General features: G+C 40.2%; 1 protein-coding gene across 1 annotated transcript in view; it reads right to left on the bottom strand.

The window, feature by feature from the left end:
- LOC114667470 (aminopeptidase N-like) overlaps positions 1 to 19,915 on the bottom strand; it is a 108,394-nt gene that overhangs the window by 69,694 nt on the left and 18,785 nt on the right. Inside the window, exons 4-5 of the mRNA XM_051920884.1 lie at positions 7,235 to 7,361; positions 2,562 to 2,716 (exon numbers count right to left, since the gene is read on the bottom strand). Of these exons, the coding sequence (XP_051776844.1) occupies positions 2,562 to 2,716; positions 7,235 to 7,361 (282 nt within the window). The remainder of the gene's footprint in view (positions 1 to 2,561; positions 2,717 to 7,234; positions 7,362 to 19,915) is intronic.

Here is a 19,915-nt window from a genome sequence, read left to right as displayed (position 1 = left end):
GTCGCTGGGGAACTCAAGTCATAGTCTGGAGACTCCTACAGAGCCAGGGACCACAGGGCTACAGACTAGACAGGAGAAGGTCAGCTGCGGGTAGGGCGACTCCCCTGGTGCATAGCCTGGATGGGAGAAGCAGGGGAGCCACCAGCAGAAGAAGGCACCGGGCTTTGTTTTCAAGGACTGCTTCCTTGCCCTTTGTTTTTATGGATTTTTTCATTGAATTTTAACCTCCACCTTTTCACTGGTTTTTAATGGATTATTTATTTAATGACTTTTAGAAGCACTGCACTATTTATTTTGAACACTGTTTTTGGTTTTGTTGTTTTTAAATAAACGCACTTTTGCACCTTGTTTCGCTGTGATATCTTCACTGTTCAGCTCATCAAGTGACATTACCGACGGTGTCGGGTTCAAGAGCTCCCAAAATGAAGATGGGAGCATAGAGTAGAACCTGCATCATCTCAGTGATGTGACACGTGTTTGCTACATCACCCTAGTCTCAGTTAGTGTGTAGTGGAGACACACTGATTCTCCACATCCAGAAAAAGCAAACAAAGGGTTTTCACCAGGGAATGTTATGGCTGGTGTTATCTGTGATTCAAAGGGTTTCACTTACATGGACTTCCTCGTCGGTTACAATACTATCAAGGCACAGTAACTGAAAAAGTGAAGGCAGCAATTCTCCCCAAACAAACAAAATAACCTTATTTATTTATTTATTTTTCTTTCAGAAGACAACTTGTCCTCACACCATCAACGTAATGGTGGAAACTCTGTGGCCAGTGAAGTGGGATTCACTGCCTCACCCACCCTATAGTTCACATGTTTGGACCGCTGAATGTGCTGTCTAGAAGGTAACAGATTTCAAGACAAAGATGTGGTCATTGCAGCTCTGTAAAGATGGAGTGATCAGCAGCCCAAAACCTTCTTTGACTGGAATTAAGAAACCTCCAGAACATTGGATCAATAGTGCATTGCAGTTCATAGAGCGTGTATAAGGGATACTTTAAACTTTTCAGGTCAAGGATGTCAGCCAGAGTTTGGTCAAGCTGAACAGTGCATGCTGAACGAGCTGGAATGCAAAACAGGATTTTGACTATTTTGTATTGTCAGGCTGTTTATGAGCTTCAAGTTCCAAGGAACTAACTTTGAGTTGGCTTTGGGATTACTTTGTTGCTTATACGCTTCAGTGATATTGTAACATTTGAGTCTGGCATAATATTTTCTTCATTTTGTGTTTTTGCGTCTACTTTCAGTGCGTTTTGGCTAAGTGTAAAATGTCAGCACATCCTGCTAGCACAGATCAGGACCTGCTCATTTGGTAGGATTGGAAGGGGAACTGCTGTGTTTTTCTAAAATGGACACTTTCAGAGAGTCTTAGCTCTTCCTTAAAAAGAAATCCACCTTTTTGTTTTTGATTGAGAAAACATAATCTACAACTAACTACAACATGGGAATATTTACCTGTGTCTTACTGTTGCTAATGGGACTGTATGAAGATTGAATTCACCCAGGATGTTTGGTTCTCTTTTGGTTGGATGCAAATAAATACCATTTGCGAATGAAAGCTTAAAGCCAGTCTCTCTGCCTGACTGCTACTAGCGGGCAAGGAGGTGAGATCATTCATTCCCTGTCTGTGGTTGCTTAAGGGTATAGTTAAGTCCTGGGTTTACTGGTTGTGAAATGGGCCGAACTAAAGGGTTAAAAATAAGGATAGCCTCAGTCAGCGAGTCTCGATGGTGAAACAAGTGGAGTGAAGCAGAGATAGTGAAACAGGTAAGAGGTTACAGGTAACAGTTACGCAGCTGTTATTAACATTTCTTCCTATTCCTGATCCAGAAAAGTAACTGAAAGGTTAGTTGGTACCTTTTGTGTTAGATACAAGCCATAACTGATCTGGTAACACGATAAAACAGAGCTTCTCAAGAAAAGCAGTATGTATGATGCTTCCATTGTATCCTCTTTAATAAAATCCCTGTTTGCGTCCAGGTGTCCGTGTGTGTGTGTCTTCGGGTGAAGTGCGCATGCGCGGGGCACGGTGCGATGCGCGATATTACTGTCAGAGAATGTTACAGGCGTTTTACGGAAATGCAAACCAGTATTACTGCGAGAGGAAATTAAAGGTACACAATACAGTGACGCATATTACAGCCACATTCAAGCCAGTATTACTGTCAGAGAAAATTAAAGGCATATTACCGACGCGCACGCCTGTATTACCGCCAGAGAAAATTAAATGTATATTACGGACATACCAGCTAGCGGACGTACAAGACAGTATTACTGTCACAGAAAATTAAAGACACACAATACATGGCGGCAGCCCACGAAGAATGACAAAGAAAAATATGACCAACAAACAGAATGAGGTCAAGGTCCCTTGCCATTTAATATAGACTGTTCCTACTAATGTTTATGCACTACTGTTCTAGTGCCCGTTATTGTAACAGGCTTAATTACTAGTTATTAATAAAATGTTAAGAAATGAACTCTTGTTTCTATTTCAACGTCCCTCATCAGCTCTACTGAATAAGTACAAAGTAAGCAAAAAACCAGACCGTTACCTGATGGGCCAGTTCATGAGCTACAACAGAAGTGACATACTCTTGATCAGCAAGTGAGGAGATGTTTGCATCAAAGAGCAAAGCCGTTTCACGGTAGGTAATGAGACCCCAGTTCTCCATTGCCCCACCATAGAAGTCAGGGATAGCAATGTGGTCTAAATTTAAAAAGTGAAAAAAAAAAAGAAAGATCAATCAATTAATCAATCAGATGTCCTTATCAACCACTCAATCAATCAATTTATAAACCAACCATTCATCATCCATCAATCAATGTGTATCTTTGGCCACTGTCCATTATTTTGGGTCATAGGGAGCTAAGGGCTGGCAACTTCACTGAATGTAAAAGAGGCTGCATATGTGGGAAAGGTTATAGGCCTGGAAGACCAGAAGATGCTGGCAAGGTACCCTCGTGTGATGCACTTATATGTGTACAAAAATCAGAATTACAGTCCTACAAGAAAGGTGTCCCAGATCAATCCCAGACTGCTGGCACTTTAACATGGAGGTAGTGTGAACAGGGACTGTATTAGAGACCCTTGTCATGCATGCATGTCTGAGGATATCCTTGCTGGCTCACTTGAGGTATGTGGTAACCCGCCGGGGCGAGAGGTGGCACTGTCACCCCGCAGCTCTGAGAAGCCACCCAGTCAGGGAAATTAGCTCTGCCACTTCCAGTTCTCCTGTTATATATGGCCTGGCTGCTTCCACTGAGCTGTCTTTTGGGACCAATTCCCGACTAGTCATGGCTCTACGGGATACCTCTTATTTGTTGTGACGACTGAACCTGAGCCCTTATTTTAGTTGTTGCCAGAAGTCACTTGTTTAAGTTTGAAGAAGAAAAGCAGGGAATGAAACGGGACGACCTGGCTGGTGCCCCAAATATTCTTTGTTTGCCTTGGTTCTGTGTTTGGCCAGCTCACACCGTGTAACTTATAATGAATTCTAGGAGTGATGCATGAGCGGGTTATATGACTTGCTGGGGTCATACACCGAGACAGCGGGAGGAATGAACCTGGAAGCGTTGTGGCTTAGCGTTCTGTTTCTTCGCAAAGCTAGAAACCAAGAGTGATGAGAGCGATTGTCATGTTTTCGCCAGTCATTGGTGCTACGTGTTTGTCTACTTGGTCTAAACCAGGGGTTCTCAAAGTCAGTCCTGGGTTCCGACTGAGGCTGCAGGTTTTTGTTTCAACCAGGTTCATATTCAGTGCCAACAAGAGTGATAACACTGATCTCATTTAATTAGCTGGTAATTTTTTATCTTCTCTTTTTCTACATTCAGAAAAGCAGAGCAGCATGATTTGTACATCCTGTGATATTTGCCCAGACACCACCAGTCAGAGACCACATCTTTATCAATTATATGCTTTTATTTTGTCTTCCACAACAACACAAGTCACAGTCCCGCACACCAACACAGTGCCTCTAGCCCCAGTCACCTTTCTCCTGGGCCTTCTCTCTCCTTGTCCCTGGGCCACCTGCACTCTCTCTCCAGGAGCTTCGTTCTGCTCCTGCTCCCAACTCCAGCTCTCTGACAGGAGGGAGGCGGCTCCCTTTATCCTCACCCGGATGAGCTCCAGGTGTTCTACCTGACGTCACGTCCTGGTGTGTTGGAAGCATCAGGAGAGCACCCGGAAGCATTCCGGGTGACCCTGGAAGGAGCGTCCTCCATGGGTGTGGCAGAAGTGAATAAATCCCGGGCTCCATGAGGTTCAGGGCACCCCCTTCTACTCCAGGGCGGTTGCCCCCTCATGGCCCAGAGGATAAATAAGTCATGACCCAGTCCTTCCAGGCGTCCCGGCCGGGTCTGACCCCCAGCCGCGTACCGCAATCCATAAGACATTTAGAAATATTTCTGTTTCTGCTATGGATTTAAATGCGTGACTCTCTTTTGTTGATTTCATTATATTCTTTCCCTTTCTCTGTGCAGTTTGCTCCCTTCATTGTATCTTATTAATGACATTTAAAAACGAGCAGAGCAGACATCCAGACAAACAACACTGAATCATGAAAGGCTGCAACTACTCGGTTTGCGAGTAACTTGGTTTACGAGTGTTTTTCAAGAAAAGCTAAAATTTTTAATAAATTTTGACTTGATAAACAAGCGAGGTCTTGCTATACGAGGAGTATGTATATGCTTTGTCTGCTGAGCGTCATGTGATCACAAATGAGCTGATGGTTCTTCTCTCTCTCTCGCTGCGGGATTGTGGGCAATCGTCTCCTATTCTCCTTCTGAGTCGGAGTGCCTCACTCATATAGTCAACATCCGTACGAGCGTATACTGTTTACTACAGCATTGTGACTGTGTGTGTGTGTGCGTGCGTGTGCGTGTGTGTGTGTGTGAGAGTCCCTGTCTTGCACCCCAAAACACGAAGTTGAATCTCAGTACTTTAGCAACACCAGCTTTATTCAGCTTGAAACAGCAACAGCACGGTTATTTATTGTAGTAGGATCTGCCACTCTCCTATACACAGACAGAGCAGTCAGGCAGGGTCATGGCCAACTAGTACTGTGCCCTGCGCATTTATAATGTTCCTTGTTCCTTGTATCACCCATCGACGGCAGGCGCTTATAGCATGTCCATGATCTTTTCGGATTTGCTTTTACGGTGAACTGCTACAACACTGGGAGACTGCGATTGCTTTGGGACGCTCTTCCGCGTGTCGTCCCATTGGGTGGAATCCCACAAGAGTTTAGAAACTCACTCACACCAGCCGTGATTATTTTCAAAGGTAAAGTGCAGGTTAATTTGTTTTATCCATCCATCCATCCATTTTCCAACCCGCTGAATCTGAACACAGGGTCACGGGGGTCTGCTGGAGCCAATCCCAGCCAACACAGGGCACAAGGCAGGAAGCAGACCCCAGGCAGAGAGCCAGCCCACCGCAGATGATTGATTAACTCACAAAATACCAATGACTGAATTTTGTATTAATCATGCTGCAGAGAACTATATGATTTTATAATTCTATATGATTTTATCTGCATTTAGGTAGGAAATGAATTATGTTTATACACAGAATATGAGACTGATTTAATTTTTCTATGTGAAAGTGCTAACCTCTTGATATTAACAGAACACCCTGTGATATTATAATTCAATGTGATCTTTCTTTACTCTTGTTTAATATTATAAGAAAACAAATTACTTATGAATTAATAAATAAGAATTATTAATCTAATCAAACAAATATAATCTAATGAAGATATTAAAATTAAAAGAATGTAATCTCTTTAAAACTAATGCAATGAACTTTAAGAAAACTGCTTAAAATGGGTTTGTACTAAGACGGGCACATTCTTTAGATAATGTAGGTGCCTGGTACTGCTGTTTGTTTTTCTGTACTCCTATGTCATAAATTTAAGATGTCCCCTAATCTATGGATGACCTCAAAATGAACTGTTATGTTTTTTTTCTGTTCTCTCTTTAGCTAAATGAACAAGCTAGGTGATAAAAGGGGAAACACTTTTTTCTTTTGCAGTCTGCCCACATTCTCCAACAGGGCAGTCTCACAGTTTTTTTACTCACCAAGAATAAAGAACAAAAAAATAAAGAAATTGTTTTTTATTAAAAATTGGTTTTAGACTCCCATTGTTGATTTCGACTTCAGCGCTCACAATAGCAGTGAGCATGATGCTAGGATGGTATGCCAGAAAATCACATGTGCAGAATAAATGTTTTCATTTTTTTCTTTGCAAGGCCTTTGAAAGACCAGGCTGCCAGAAAAGCAGTACCCATATCGACACATGTATCACATACTCCTGGCATTGCTAGAATGCCAGTCCCTGGGCACACCCATGTAAAGGTACAAGGACAGTAGATAGGCCATAACTCTTATCACTTAGGAAACTGAGTGTTTGTGCTCCATTGTTAGTTCTGTTTGTTCTTTGATCACTTTTTTTTTTGCAAATGCCTGTCAATCTGTCCATTTATTTTTTGTATCCGCTGTGATAGACGGCCAGGAACCCTTCCCCGCTGGGACGCCTGGAGGAAGGAGGAATCGGGGGAGCGGTACTTTTTTTCCCTGGGCACCCAGCCAGTCCTTGATCCCTGGGGGACAGCACTTCCAGCAGACCAGGGATGGTTTATGCCCGGAGTGCACACTGGGGAGTGCTGCCAGAAGTTCATTGCCAGGCACCTGGAGCACATCCAGGACGGGATAAAAGGGGCCGCCTCACTCCAATCAGGGAGCCGGAGTCGGGTGGAAGAAGGACGGAGCTTGCGGGACAGGAGTGGAGGCAGCCAAAGGAAGCAAGGACTGTGAACTGTAAATAATTGAAAAATATTGCTTGGCTAGCTTTTACACCGTCTGGTGCAAGACAGGGTGCCAGATCATCACAGGACACACTCCTATACACACCTATGAGGCCAATTTTGAGACACCAAACAAAATAACAAATACATCTTTGGGATGCGGGTGAAAAAACAAGGGACTTGGAGAAAATGGACATTGGCAGACAGAACATTCAGACTCCACATTCTGACCCAGCAGGCTGAATCTATGATACAGCAGTTCTAACCTCTGCACTGCTGTATTACCCTGCATTGTATTTTATTTGTATCTTTTCTTACTTACTTTATGACGTTTAATGTGGAGACACATAAACTGTCTTATAATCTTTTTTTTTTTTGATGAGTAAACAGCAACATATTTCCAGAAGCCACAAAGTTGTACCTGCTTTTCTGTAGACATAGTCTTCTTCAAACAGGCTTTCGAAGAACACTGTCATTTTTTGTGCAATTAACAAGGAATAGTTGCCATATCCGTCATTAATAGCTGATGTCCGGGCCCACACTCGGACCTGCAAAACATAAAAACAGAGATTTAGTGATGACTGTTCTGGTGCCGCTATCTCACGTGGCCTGACTTGATCAAAGATAAGTTGAAATTAAAAGCCAGGCAACCCTTTTTTCTTGGTGTAAAGCAGGAATCCGTCTTGAATGGGATTATTATAATCACAAGACACTCACCCTCATACACACATCCACACATGGTCTCAGATTAAAAAAAAAATATATATATATATTTGGAAAAAGGGAGGAAGTGGACAGAGACACAGGAAGAACTAGCAAACTCCACTAAGAAGTAGCTCCACTTGGAAATTAAATGCAGGTTCATATGCTGTCTCCACTTTAAAAATTAAAATCCTGCAAAATGTAATTAGGAGTCCTCAACATCCATTAAATTTGTGAAAAGAACTGACATACAGTTCATGTTGCTTATGGCAAAATGTGGCAGATAATTCCGAATTTCCCAGGAGTATAGCAGGGCAGTGACTCTAAAATGTAGGTTTTGTGGTAAAATTCAAATGTCCTTTTATATTCTGTTCCTTTTAACTTCCATTGTTGTTGGGGAACAGTTACAGAATCAGAACATACCCATCAGAATCAGAGTAGACAGGACAGAATGCCAGTCAATAGCAGGGCACACTGACACACTCAGCATCACCAGGACAATGCAGAGTTGCTAGAATGCCACACAGTCTTGGGATGTGAGCTGAAACCTACACTGACACAGGGAGAAAATCAGCACTTGAACGTAGGTTTCTGGAGCTTTGAGACCACCACAGTCCCCCCATGGCAGGTACTCATTGAATTGCTGAGGTGTTACTTTGAAATGTTCACCAGTGACTGAACACTCTGTAACATAATCTCTAGAATGTGATGTTTGTCATGTTTCAGCCAAGGTGTTTTCCCTGGCTTATGCTTATTTTCCTTTTCTGTGCTTTCTTTGTTTATTTTAAAGTATTATTTCTCATGAATGTATTATATGTATGTGTTTTTCAAACCATTGTTTTATGTACTATTTACTCTCTCTGCATTACTTGTTCTGCTGTGTCCATTGTGTTTTGTAGGTGGGATCCCAAGTGACGTTGCAGCTGAAGGACCACCCTCAGCCTGTTTCTTGTGAGGCCGATGAGCCGATCCTTCAGGGGTTCATTGTGGGTAACTGTGGCTGTTTTTTGAGAAGTGCATAATTTTGTGAATATTGTCTTTTTCTGACTTTTATGATCTTCTGTCTCGGGTTTATGGTTATTGGATTTTGGATAAGCATTTGTTTGTTGTGGTTTGCCTTTTTAGGCAAGCCTTTTGCCTTTTCCTGGTTTTTGTTATTTTTTTATATATTTATTTTTTTCTGATTGATTTCAAATAAGTCTTCTTTTTTCTAAAGATTATTTGTAAACTAATTTCTCATGCCAAAGGTTTTACAATTCTCTTTTCTCTTGAGAGATATTTTGATATGTTTTTTGGGCCTTTAAGGTATTTTGAACTTTTAAAGCCCAGTCCCCATCATTTCTGCCCTTTATGGGCCAGAGCCTGCCAGTAATGTTTGGGGTCTGGTGGCCTGGGGTGAGGTCTGTCTTAAATAGGCCAGTGAAGGCTCTAGCCTGGTTCATTGGGTCTTGTGGAGGCTTCACAACGTTTAGCGATTTTGTGTTCCGATCATCATAATAAAGTTTAGATTGATTCCTTTTACACTCCATCTTTCTCTGTCAGACTCTTATATGTGTTAAAAGTTTAACAATAGATTAGACTCGAGATTACAGGCACAGATAAAGTTATATGAATATTACCCAACATTTTAATGTTGTTATTTAATTCTGTTGGCTGTTTTTTACCTTATTCATCAAGCTCAGTGTTATGGGGCTGGTGTCTATCAGAGCAGTTTTAGAGGCAAGCTAGGAAGACGCAAATTCATCTCAGACTCCACTCACAAATCCCACTGATCCAAATGGAGCCAGTTTAGAGTCACCAATAAGTCAGAACAACCTGAGGAAATCCCTGTGCAGCTACGGAGAGAATGTGTAGACTCCACGTAGATGGTGCCAGAATTTGAGCTCTGAAATTGTGAGGCAGCAGCCACTGTGGCACTGAGCTGTTGTTTAATAAAGTATCACTTGTTTTATTCTGCTTCTAACACTTAAATGAGCACTGACTACATTAAGTATTATATTTTTATTGCTTATGTTTGAGGTCTTAGGAAGTGGTCCATCCATCCATTTAATAAATCGGTTTAACCCAGTTATAAGGTCCCAGGAAAAGGAAGCTGGACCTGACATAAGGGCAGGATGGCTGAGTCTGTGCCTAAACTGCTACCAGTCATAGTATTGTACCAAGGTTTTGAATATTTTCCAGTGACTCAAGGAAATCCAGATAGTGCACAGGTTATATCTGTGGCCTAAGATTAGATTTCTACTTATGGTAGGTCACTATCTATGCAGAGTTTGCCTGTTTTCCTGATGCTTATGCAGTTTCTTCTGGGTGCTCCACCATTCTTTCACTGTTTACCCTGAACTGTCCCATCAGAACTGAGTCTGACCTCTGATGGCCTGGCATGCAGTGCTGGAACTTCCATCTGACAGCTTTTCTGATAAAGTGGATACTGCAAATGGATTTAAGAAATACAAACGAAGGAACAGCAGCACTGCAGGGCAAGGCGCATTCGGGTTTTTCCACAGATATTTTCAAGGTTTATTAGAGTGACTGTACAGATAAATATGGACACCTCAAATAAAGCATGTTCATGTGATGACATGTAAAACTGAGCTTATGGTTGCCTACTGTAAGCTGCGAAAGTTTATAATCATTTGAAATCTTATTTAAAAAGTTGATTCAATGAAGGAGCATGGAAATGTGAGAAAATGTAACTGATTTTTAAACAATTTTATTTAACTTGACTCCTCTGTCTGTTTGTTTGTTTGGGTCAAATCTTGCAACTGATTTTAAACCCACTTTTGGCAAAGTGAATTTCTTCAAATTTTGCATACGTGTCCAGTATCGATGACAATACAATAATCTGTCAAAACCGATACAATTATGTAACAAATTTTGTCGTAATCAATGGTTATGCGATTCCAATTAATGCACATACAACAATGACGGAGAGAGAATATAATGGATATAGGAGCATACAAGTGAGAGACGCATTGGTTTGCCCCCACTTGCCTCTTCCAGTGAGAGAAGTCGGTAAATACGTGTGAAGATTTTACTTGTTTACTCTTATGAAGCAATAGTTTTGATGATCATGGTGAAGAAGTACTGTTGTAAGCTTGCCGTTTTGTCATCGATATTTATTTTTCACAGAGAACGAGGGCTAATCCCGTAAGAGCCTGAACAGAAAAATAGAGACGAAAATATAATTTTTTTAGTATTCAAATAATTCTGCAAAGAAGATATATTATGTAATACTTTTAGAGAAGCTTCCCATTCATGAAAAATGAAATAAAGAAAAATCATTTGCAAAATATACAAAATAAAATATATAAAAAAAGATTTTATTTACATTAATTCATTAAATCAATTAATAGAATGGCTACTTTCATCATAAAATTACATAAAAAAAACAACACTGCAATTTCCCACCATGTTAAACAAGATTCAAAAATTTTTTTGAATCAATTAATTTATGTGCACCCCACGATTTTATTTAGTCACATACAACCACGAAAATTGTGGTTAAAGAAAAATTTATTTTTTGCTTTTTAGTGCATTAATAACTAAAGTAAATAAAATAATTTTACTTATAAAAAATTAAATATATTTTATTATGAACTTAATTCATTAACTGGTTTATGAAACCTGTCTATTCTACTATAGTCTCATGGGGGTATTGAGATGTAAGACACAGTCAGTGCTGGACTGAATGATAGTTCATTCCAGGGCATTCTGCCACACTCTGGACAAGTTTACAGCCAGCAGGCAGTATGATGTAGTGGCTAAGACCTTGAAACCCCAAAGTGGGAGCTCAAGTTCCACCTCTGATTGATTCATTTATTCTGCCTGTGCGCTGATAGTAAGAATGTATGAAAACATTTTTACGTTATCCAGAAGCTTAATATGCAATAATAATTCTAAACAATAAAGAAATAGAGTCACTAAATTGCAAATATCCAAAGTAAATCTGCTGGAGTCTACCTGCTTTTTAGGCTCCTACCAACCTCCTTGAATTGCCTGCTGTTATAAACGATGATCAAGAAGCTGCACAAATGATCAAGAAACTGTAATCAAAGTTAATATGTCAAAATCTGAAGAGTTAAACCATAAGCAAGAATTGTCAGGAGTCGTCAGCTAGAACACCGAGACACTTAAACCATAAAGAAAGTTGAGAAGTGTTATGCTGTCAAAAACCAGAGGAACTCAAATACTGAAGTTGTCCGAGGGATCAAACTGCAATCTGACTGAATCCTGTATGGGGTTTATACGGAATCATCCATGACATGGCACATAGTGCCTACTGGGGAGCAGCACCCAGAAAAAGTGTAGCCTATCCTAGTAACAGCCATAAAATGCCAAAGCTACAAAATGACAATGAGACGCTCTTGAAATTAAATGATAACAGTATTTATACTGGTTAATGACTAAATTATATTACACAATATATGTATGGAGATTCCTCTATGGTAAAGCCTACCAAAGACCCACAACAGAGCAATAGGAAAATTAATGTACTATACTAAAACCCAGAAGAAACCCACATAAGATAGATAGATAGATAGATAGATAGATAGATAGATAGATAGATAGATAGATAGATAGATAGATAGATAGATAGATAGATAGATAGATAGATAGATAGATAGAAACTTTATTAATCCCAAAGGGAAATTCACATACTCCAGCAGCAGCATACTGATACAAAAAAACAATATTAAAGAGTAATAAAAATGTAGGTAAAAACAGACAACAACTTTGAATAATGTTAACGTTTACCCCCCCCTGGGTGGAATTGAAGAGTCGCATAGTTTGGGGGAGGAACGATCTCCTCAGTCTGTCAGTGGAGCAGGACAGTAACATAGACATGGATGGAATGTGCAAAGCCCACACAGACAGCATCCAAGCCACAATTGAAACCATTGCAAATAAAATGTTTCTCTGATAGAGTGGTGTCCCATCCTGGATTGATTCCTGCCTTGTGTCCAATGATTCTAGGACAGGTTGTCCCAGAGGTTTCAGAGTCTTCTTCACTATGAAATTAATTGAGTTTTAAAATTTCATTCGAGTCCACTCAATAAAATAGGTGATGAAGCAGTTGCCTAATGCACCAGTTCTATGGCGATGGCCAATCCTGGGCACAAGCAATTCAGTAAACCAGGACAACTTTTTAGGTAGAAGGTTGTGAGGGGACCTCACTACAGGGGTTAACAACCACTTTTGTAAACCATTTTGTAAATACCATGTTGAGAGTGGACACTGAGACTTCTTTACAGAGAAACACTTTGGCGCAATAGCTGAACCAGAGCTGGATTTGGCCCTGGGACAGAAGGAAATAAATTGCTTTGCATTGTTTAAATAAATGACAAAAGTGCTTAATTTGAAAATCAATCCCTTGCTTAAAGTGATGCTTGTGATATTAAAACTGTTGCCAGTCACTAATGATTTTATTATCTGGAGCTGTGCTGGTCAAACACACAAGTTAAATAAAGCTGATAAGACACCCGCTCAAATCTAGTAGAACACTACATCATAAATTTCAAAGAGTTTTGAGCTTCTCTCAGATAGCGAGGAATTCCATTTATTTCCTTGGTAATTATAAACAGAACATAATTGATACGCAATATCTTAATCATTCATGTTAACCCCTTGTTGCCTAAATTTATTTACAATTATATAAAAAAAGAAATTATTTGTGTTTTTGCTATCAAGCAGATGCTAAATTAAGTGGACATTGTTAATTTGAATATAGCACACAAACAAACAATAAGCTGGTACATATTTTTATCTGAGCACAACTTTCCTCAAATTTGGACAATTTCTCGAATTTAGCAGCCAAAATCTACGTGCACGGCCACGCCAACACTTTGCTACCATCAGGCCGGTGTAGTTTCCACTACGACTGCCAGATGGCATGACAAGTGCTTTCAATACAATCCTTGGTACATATCGAATATGCATGGACCATCATTGGTAGGATACATGCGCCACTTCGGCTGCATTCAGGCCAGAAGCAGTTTGAAGCAATTTTGCGACAACCATCTATAAGGGGTTAAGGAAACAGTAGAGTTAAAACCTTGCTACATTTACAAAACGTTTCAGAAAACTGGTTCACCTAGCTGACTGCAGCCACCTAAATGTACTATTTCAAAGTATTTTTTTTAATTATTTCTTGAAGATGCTACAGATCACTTAATATTGGTGACTTGGATACAGTTTGACTTGTCTTCAGGTTTGTTGCTATGTACTTAGTTTTAAAGTAAATGTGTGTTAAGAAGTTTACACAGTGAACATTAAAAGTGAAGTTTCAAAAGCAGCATACTCCTCAGGAATGTCAAAGATATTAATTAATTAATTAATTCATATATTATCTGTACCCTCTGTGCCCATTGTGGATCACAAAGACCGGAAACCATCTTGATGGCCTTGGTAGAAGACAGAAACCATGATGGCCTGTCAACCCATTACATAGCACACCCATGCCTAAATGAACAATTATTTATGCATAACCAAACAACCTGACATGCTGATTTTTGGGATTATGGGAAGAAAACTCACAAAGATATGGGGAGAATATACAATTTATATACTGTTCAAAAAAATTAAAGGAACACTTTTTAATCAGAGTATAGCATCAAGTCAATGAAACCTCTGGGATATTGATCTGGTCAGTTAAGTAGCAGAGGGGGTTGTTAATCAGTTACAGCTGCTTTGGTGTTAATGAAATTAACAATGGGTGCACTAGAAGGGCAACAATGAGATGACCCCCAAAACAGGAATGGTTTAACAGGTCGAGGCCACTGACACTTTTCCCTCCTCGTCTTTTCTGACTGTTTTTTTTTTTTCCACTAGTTTTGCTTTTGGCTACGGTCATTGTCACTACTGGTAGCATGAGGAGATACCTGGACCCTATAGAGGTTGCAAAGGTAGTCCAACTTCTCCAGGATGGCATATCAATAAGTGCCATTGCCAGAAGGTTTGCTGTGTCTCCCAGTACAGTCTCAAGGGCATGGAGGAGATTCCAGGAGACAGGCAGTTACTCTAGGAGAGCTGGACAGGGCCCCTCATAGAAGGTCCTTAACCCATCAGCCAGACCGGTATCTGCTCCTTTGGCTACTGGTGTGAATGTCTGTGACCAAACAATCAGAAACAGACTTAATGAGGGTGGTCTCAGGGCCCAGCGTCCTCTAGTGGGCCCTTTGCTCACTGCCCGGCACCGTGGAGCTTGATTGGCATTTGCCATAGAATACCAGAATTGGCAGGTCCAACACTGGTGCCCTGTGTTTTTCACAGATGAGAGCAGGTTCACCCTGAGCACATGTGACAGATGTGAAAGGGTCTGGAGAAGCCGTGGAGAATGTTATTCTGCTTGTAACATCATTCAGCATGACCGGTTTGGTGGTGGGTCAGTGATGGTCTGGGGAGGCATATCCATGGAGGGACATGACCTCTACAGGCTAGACAACAGCACCTTGACTGCCATTAGGTATCGGGATGAAATCCTTGGACCTATTGTAGGACCTTATGCTGGTGTAGTGAGTTCTGGGATCCTCCTGGTGCACGACAATGCCCGGCCTCATGTGGCGAGAGTATGCAGGCAGTTCCTGGAGGATGAAGGAATTGATACCATTGACTGGCCCCCACACTCACCTGACCTAAATCCAATAGAACACCTCTGCAAACTACTGAGTATGATTTGGAGTTGCTGCATTGTAATTTCGGCAAAATAGACTAGCCTGCCGAATCATTTTTTCACTTTGATTTTCGGGGTGTCTTTGAATTCAACCCTCTGTAGGTTGATAATTTTCATTTCCATCAAACAATGTGCCATCCTTTTCGTTCCTAGCACATTCCCCAGTCCATATCAGTATGGCTATCCAGCATGATTTTTCTCCCATTAAGATCTGATGTGTTTTCAAAGTGTTCCTTTAATTTTTTTGAGCAGTTTATATAGACATCAACTGAAGGTAACTGTTTTCAGATGCTAATAATAATTGCAGTATATGTAAGCAATACGTGGTAATAATATCATATTCAGCCCACAAGCAGGTAGATGAAACTCTTCAAAAGAACATTAATATAAAATTACATATCAGCTCTTTTCACCTGCCTTTCATGCAAAACATCACTCAGTTGTTTTTTTAAGGCCAATAAAGGATGACTCACTACCCAGTAACTTACTCCATGTGTGAAGATAAACCTTCCAACAATTGCTTGAAATCTCCCCTTAACCAGCTTCCATTTGTGCAGGGACATGCGGTCAGGGAAAGTAAAAAAAACTAATAATATTAACATAAAAAAATTTGCCCATTGGTCTGTGCTATAAATTTGTTTTATGTATGATTCCATTAATTCTGATGATTTTTATAGTCAAAATCAATGAATTTCCACATTTCCTGTTCAAATACAGGGTAGAAATTTTCAGGGTGAATTTCCCCTTGGGATTAATAAAGTATCTATCTATCTATCTATCTATCTATCTATCTATCTATCTATCTATCTATCTATCTATCTATCTATCTATCTATCTATCTATCTATCTATCTATCTATCTATCTATCTATCTATCTATCTATCTATCTATCTATCTATCTATCTATCTAAATGCGAGGTGTGGCAGCAACGAGCCAAGCCTCACTTCAGACTGTGCTCTCCCTGACACACTGGGTTGATGCATGCAGTTGGCGCGTGCCTGTTGCTGTCTTTCTGTATGTCGCAAATATAATGTTTGCACACACGTTTATTATACACTGACTTTCCACAGTCTGGCTAATATCTTTAATGAATGTGTGTGACATATTTAGTCTTGCTGATCGTATATAAAACCGCAGTGAAAAAGGCACAAGGTGAGGCAGACAGTACCGTACTGCACTGAAGGGGGCAGATGTGAGCCCAACAGATGCCTGTTGCTGCTGTTCTTCTACACAGAGGCTCTCGGCGCCAATAAGTCAGCGATATCAGAAAGTTACGTGCACTGCCGCTGTCTGTTTATTTTTATTTTTTTGTTCCGACTGACTGCCAAAATGGAAGATTAAGACTTTTAAAACTAAAGGAAAATAAGGAGGACCTTTACAAGAAAGTGACAGAGATTTTCGTGGAGAAAGATAGTTTATTTACAAATAAAGGTAAGACCATAAACGTTTTTCAATTTTATAAAAAATAGGATCAGACTAAGAAAAAAACAATCCAATATTTAAAACTAAATTTTGACTTTAAAAAAATTCTCTTTTGTTTTTCTTGCTATCTTTTTGATGAACAGTCTGTATTAAAATTGATTAAAGCATCAGAATTGAAAGCTTTTAAAAACAACTAAATATTTCAATTAAAGTCAAAATTGAAATCTGTGTTTTTGTACACCATTCTATACTTTCATTTGTACTGAATGAGTGTGAATTGTGAAATTACAACAGCAAATTTAGAACACATGGAGGGTGAGGAGCAAATGCAGTCTCTCTGCTCCCTCTCGCTGCTATAAATGTAACGTTCTTTCTTAGCCAATATGTATCTTACCTATCTGTGTGTAAAGAATGCTGATGAGATATGAAACATAACCAGTAGTCAGTGTGCATGCTGCCAAATGAATAGTGAATAAGCTACTCTTTGGGGTTCATATATTTGTAACTCTGACTCTGAAGAAGTCAATGCCTCACCAGCCATGAACCTCACCGCACATTACTGCATTTGTGTCTCTAGAACTCACAGTAGAAATCCATTGTGCTACCTCCCTTTATAAATTTGAACACTTCTATCGTGTCTTCTCTTAATGCTTGTTATTTAACCTGGAGAGATCTGACTCATCAACTGGAGAGATTTGACTCTTATTCCAGATGAAGCCTCATAACTTCTCTTTTGAATACTCCACTCAACAGGTTATGTGACCTGACATCCTCTTAATCTCCTGTACGCTATTTGGATGTAGACAGTGATGAGTCCACTTTTAAGTCTTTCTCATAAAGTATATTTTCAAATTTCAGACCCTCTCCATTGTATATTCAAATCTAACATTTTTACAACATGTGTAATACTTTACATTTGCATAATGTTCCATTTTCCACATATCTACCTAAGTCTAAATTCTGTTCAAGGTCCATTTGTTAATGATGCTGATGACTCATGGCTATCTGCCATTCATTTTCTTTAGTGTCATCAACTGTGTTAACCAGCTCATTAGTTAGATTTTTATCAATCTCATTAGATTAAAATGAGCAGTGGACATTACTTTTAATGTTGTCTATTTCAGAGAAAGTTCTTTGAAACCTTTGCTTTCTATGTTTAAGCCATTTGCACCCACCTACCTAATGTACCTTGAACTCCCACTTCTTTTAATTTAACCCCAGACCTCTCATAACTAACATAAACACATTTGTTCTGCTTCCTCATAGACTTCCAGCATGTACGTGAAACACGGACCCCTCTGTTTTAATCCCTGCTAACTGTTCACTGATATTCCTATTCTTGACAAATGTTGCTCAGTCCTTAATAATCACTTTCACTTATTTACAGGTGATATGTTAAGCTGAGTGACCTACAGCTACTAAAAAAGATGCAATCTTCTTTTTATATAATAGGAGACTACTTATTAGGTTCCATATTTAGGGATGTTCCCAGTGTGCAGTGACTTCTAAGGACTACGCATTAAAGGTGTATATATGTATGTACTTATTAATTTTGTTGAGCACTTCATGGTAAATGTTATCTGGTTATTGATTTCAGCATGTTCAGTCCTAGTAGTGCTTTCTCTCTTTGTTATCTCCAAATCGCAGACTACAGTGCATCCGGAAAGTATTCACAGCGCATCACTTTTTCCACATTTTGTTATGTTACAGCCTTATTCCAAAATGGATTAAATTAATTTTTTTCCTCAGAATTCTACACACAACACTCCATAATGACAACGTGAAAAAAGTTTACTTGAGATTTTTGCAAATTTATTAAAAATAAACAAATTGAGAAAGCACATGTACATAAGTATTCACAGCCTTTGCCATGAAGCTCAAAATTGAGCTCAGGTGCATTCTGTTTCTCCTGATCATCCTTGAGATGTTTCTGCAGCTTAATTGAAGTCCACCTGTGGTAAATTAATTTGACTGGACATGATTTGGAAAGGCACACACCTGTCTATATAAGGTCCCACAGTTGACAGTTCACGCCAGAGCACAAACCAAACATGAAGTCAAAGGAATTGTCTGTAGGCCTCTGAGACAGGATTGTCTCGAGGCACAAATCTGGGGAAGGTTACAGAAAAATTTCTGCTGCTTTGAAGGTCCCAGTGAGCACAGTGGCCTCCATCATCCGTAAGTGGAAGAAGTTCAAAACCACCAGGACTCTTCCTAGAGCTGGCCGGCCATCTAAACTGAGCGATCGGGGGAGAAGGGCTTTAGTCAGGGAGGTGACCAAGAACTCGATGGTCACTCTGTCAGAGCTCCAGAGGTCCTCTGTGGAGAGAGGAGAACCTTCCAGAAGGACAACCATCTCTGCAGCAATCCACCAATCAGGCCTGTATGGTAGAGTGGCCAGACGGAAGCCACTCCTTAGTAAAAGGCACATGGCAGCCCACCTGGAGTTTGCCAAAAGGCACCTGAAGGACTCTCAGACCATGAGAAAGAAAATTCTCTGGTCTGATGAGACAAAGATTGAATACTTTGGTGTGAATGCCAGGCGTCATGTTTGGAGGAAACCAGGCACCGCTCATCACCAGGCCAATACCATCCCTACAGTGAAGCATGGTGGTGGCAGCATCATGCTGTGGGGATGTTTTTCAGCGGCAGGAACTGGGGATAAAGGGAAAGATGACTGCAGCAATGTACAGAGACATCCTGGATGAAAACCTGCTCCAGAACGCTCTTGACCTCAGACTGGGGCAATGGTTCATCTTTCAGCAGGACAACGACCCTAAGCACACAGCCAAGATATCAAAGGAGTGGCTTCAGGACAACTCTGTGAATGTCCTTGAGTGGCCCAGCCAGAGCCCAGACTTGAATTTGATTGAACATCTCTGGAGAGATCTTAAAATGGCTGTGCACGGACGCTTCCCATCCAACCTGATGGAGCTTGAGAGGTGCTGCAAAGAGGAATGAGCGAAACTGGCCAAGGATAGGTGTGCCAAGCTTGTGGCATCATATTCAACAAGACTTGAGGCTGGAATTGCTGCCAAAGGTGCATCGGCAAAGTATTGAGCAAAGGCTGTGAATACTTATGTACATGGGATTTCTCAGTTTTTTTATTTTTAATAAATTTGCAAAAACCTCAAGTAAACTTTATTCATGTTGTCATTATGGGGTGTTGTGTGTAGAATTCTGAGGAAAAAAGTGAATTTATTCCATTTTGGAATAAGGCTGTAACATAACAAAATGTGGAAAAAGTGATCCACTGTGAATCCTTTCCGGATGCACTGTATGTATTGTATATACAGTAATTGTACAGT

Source organism: Erpetoichthys calabaricus, chromosome 17 (assembly GCF_900747795.2).
Source record: "Erpetoichthys calabaricus chromosome 17, fErpCal1.3, whole genome shotgun sequence".
NCBI lineage: Eukaryota > Metazoa > Chordata > Cladistia > Polypteriformes > Polypteridae > Erpetoichthys > Erpetoichthys calabaricus.
The sequence above is the reverse complement of the archived record's forward strand: the minus strand, read 5'-3'. Positions and strand labels throughout refer to the sequence as shown.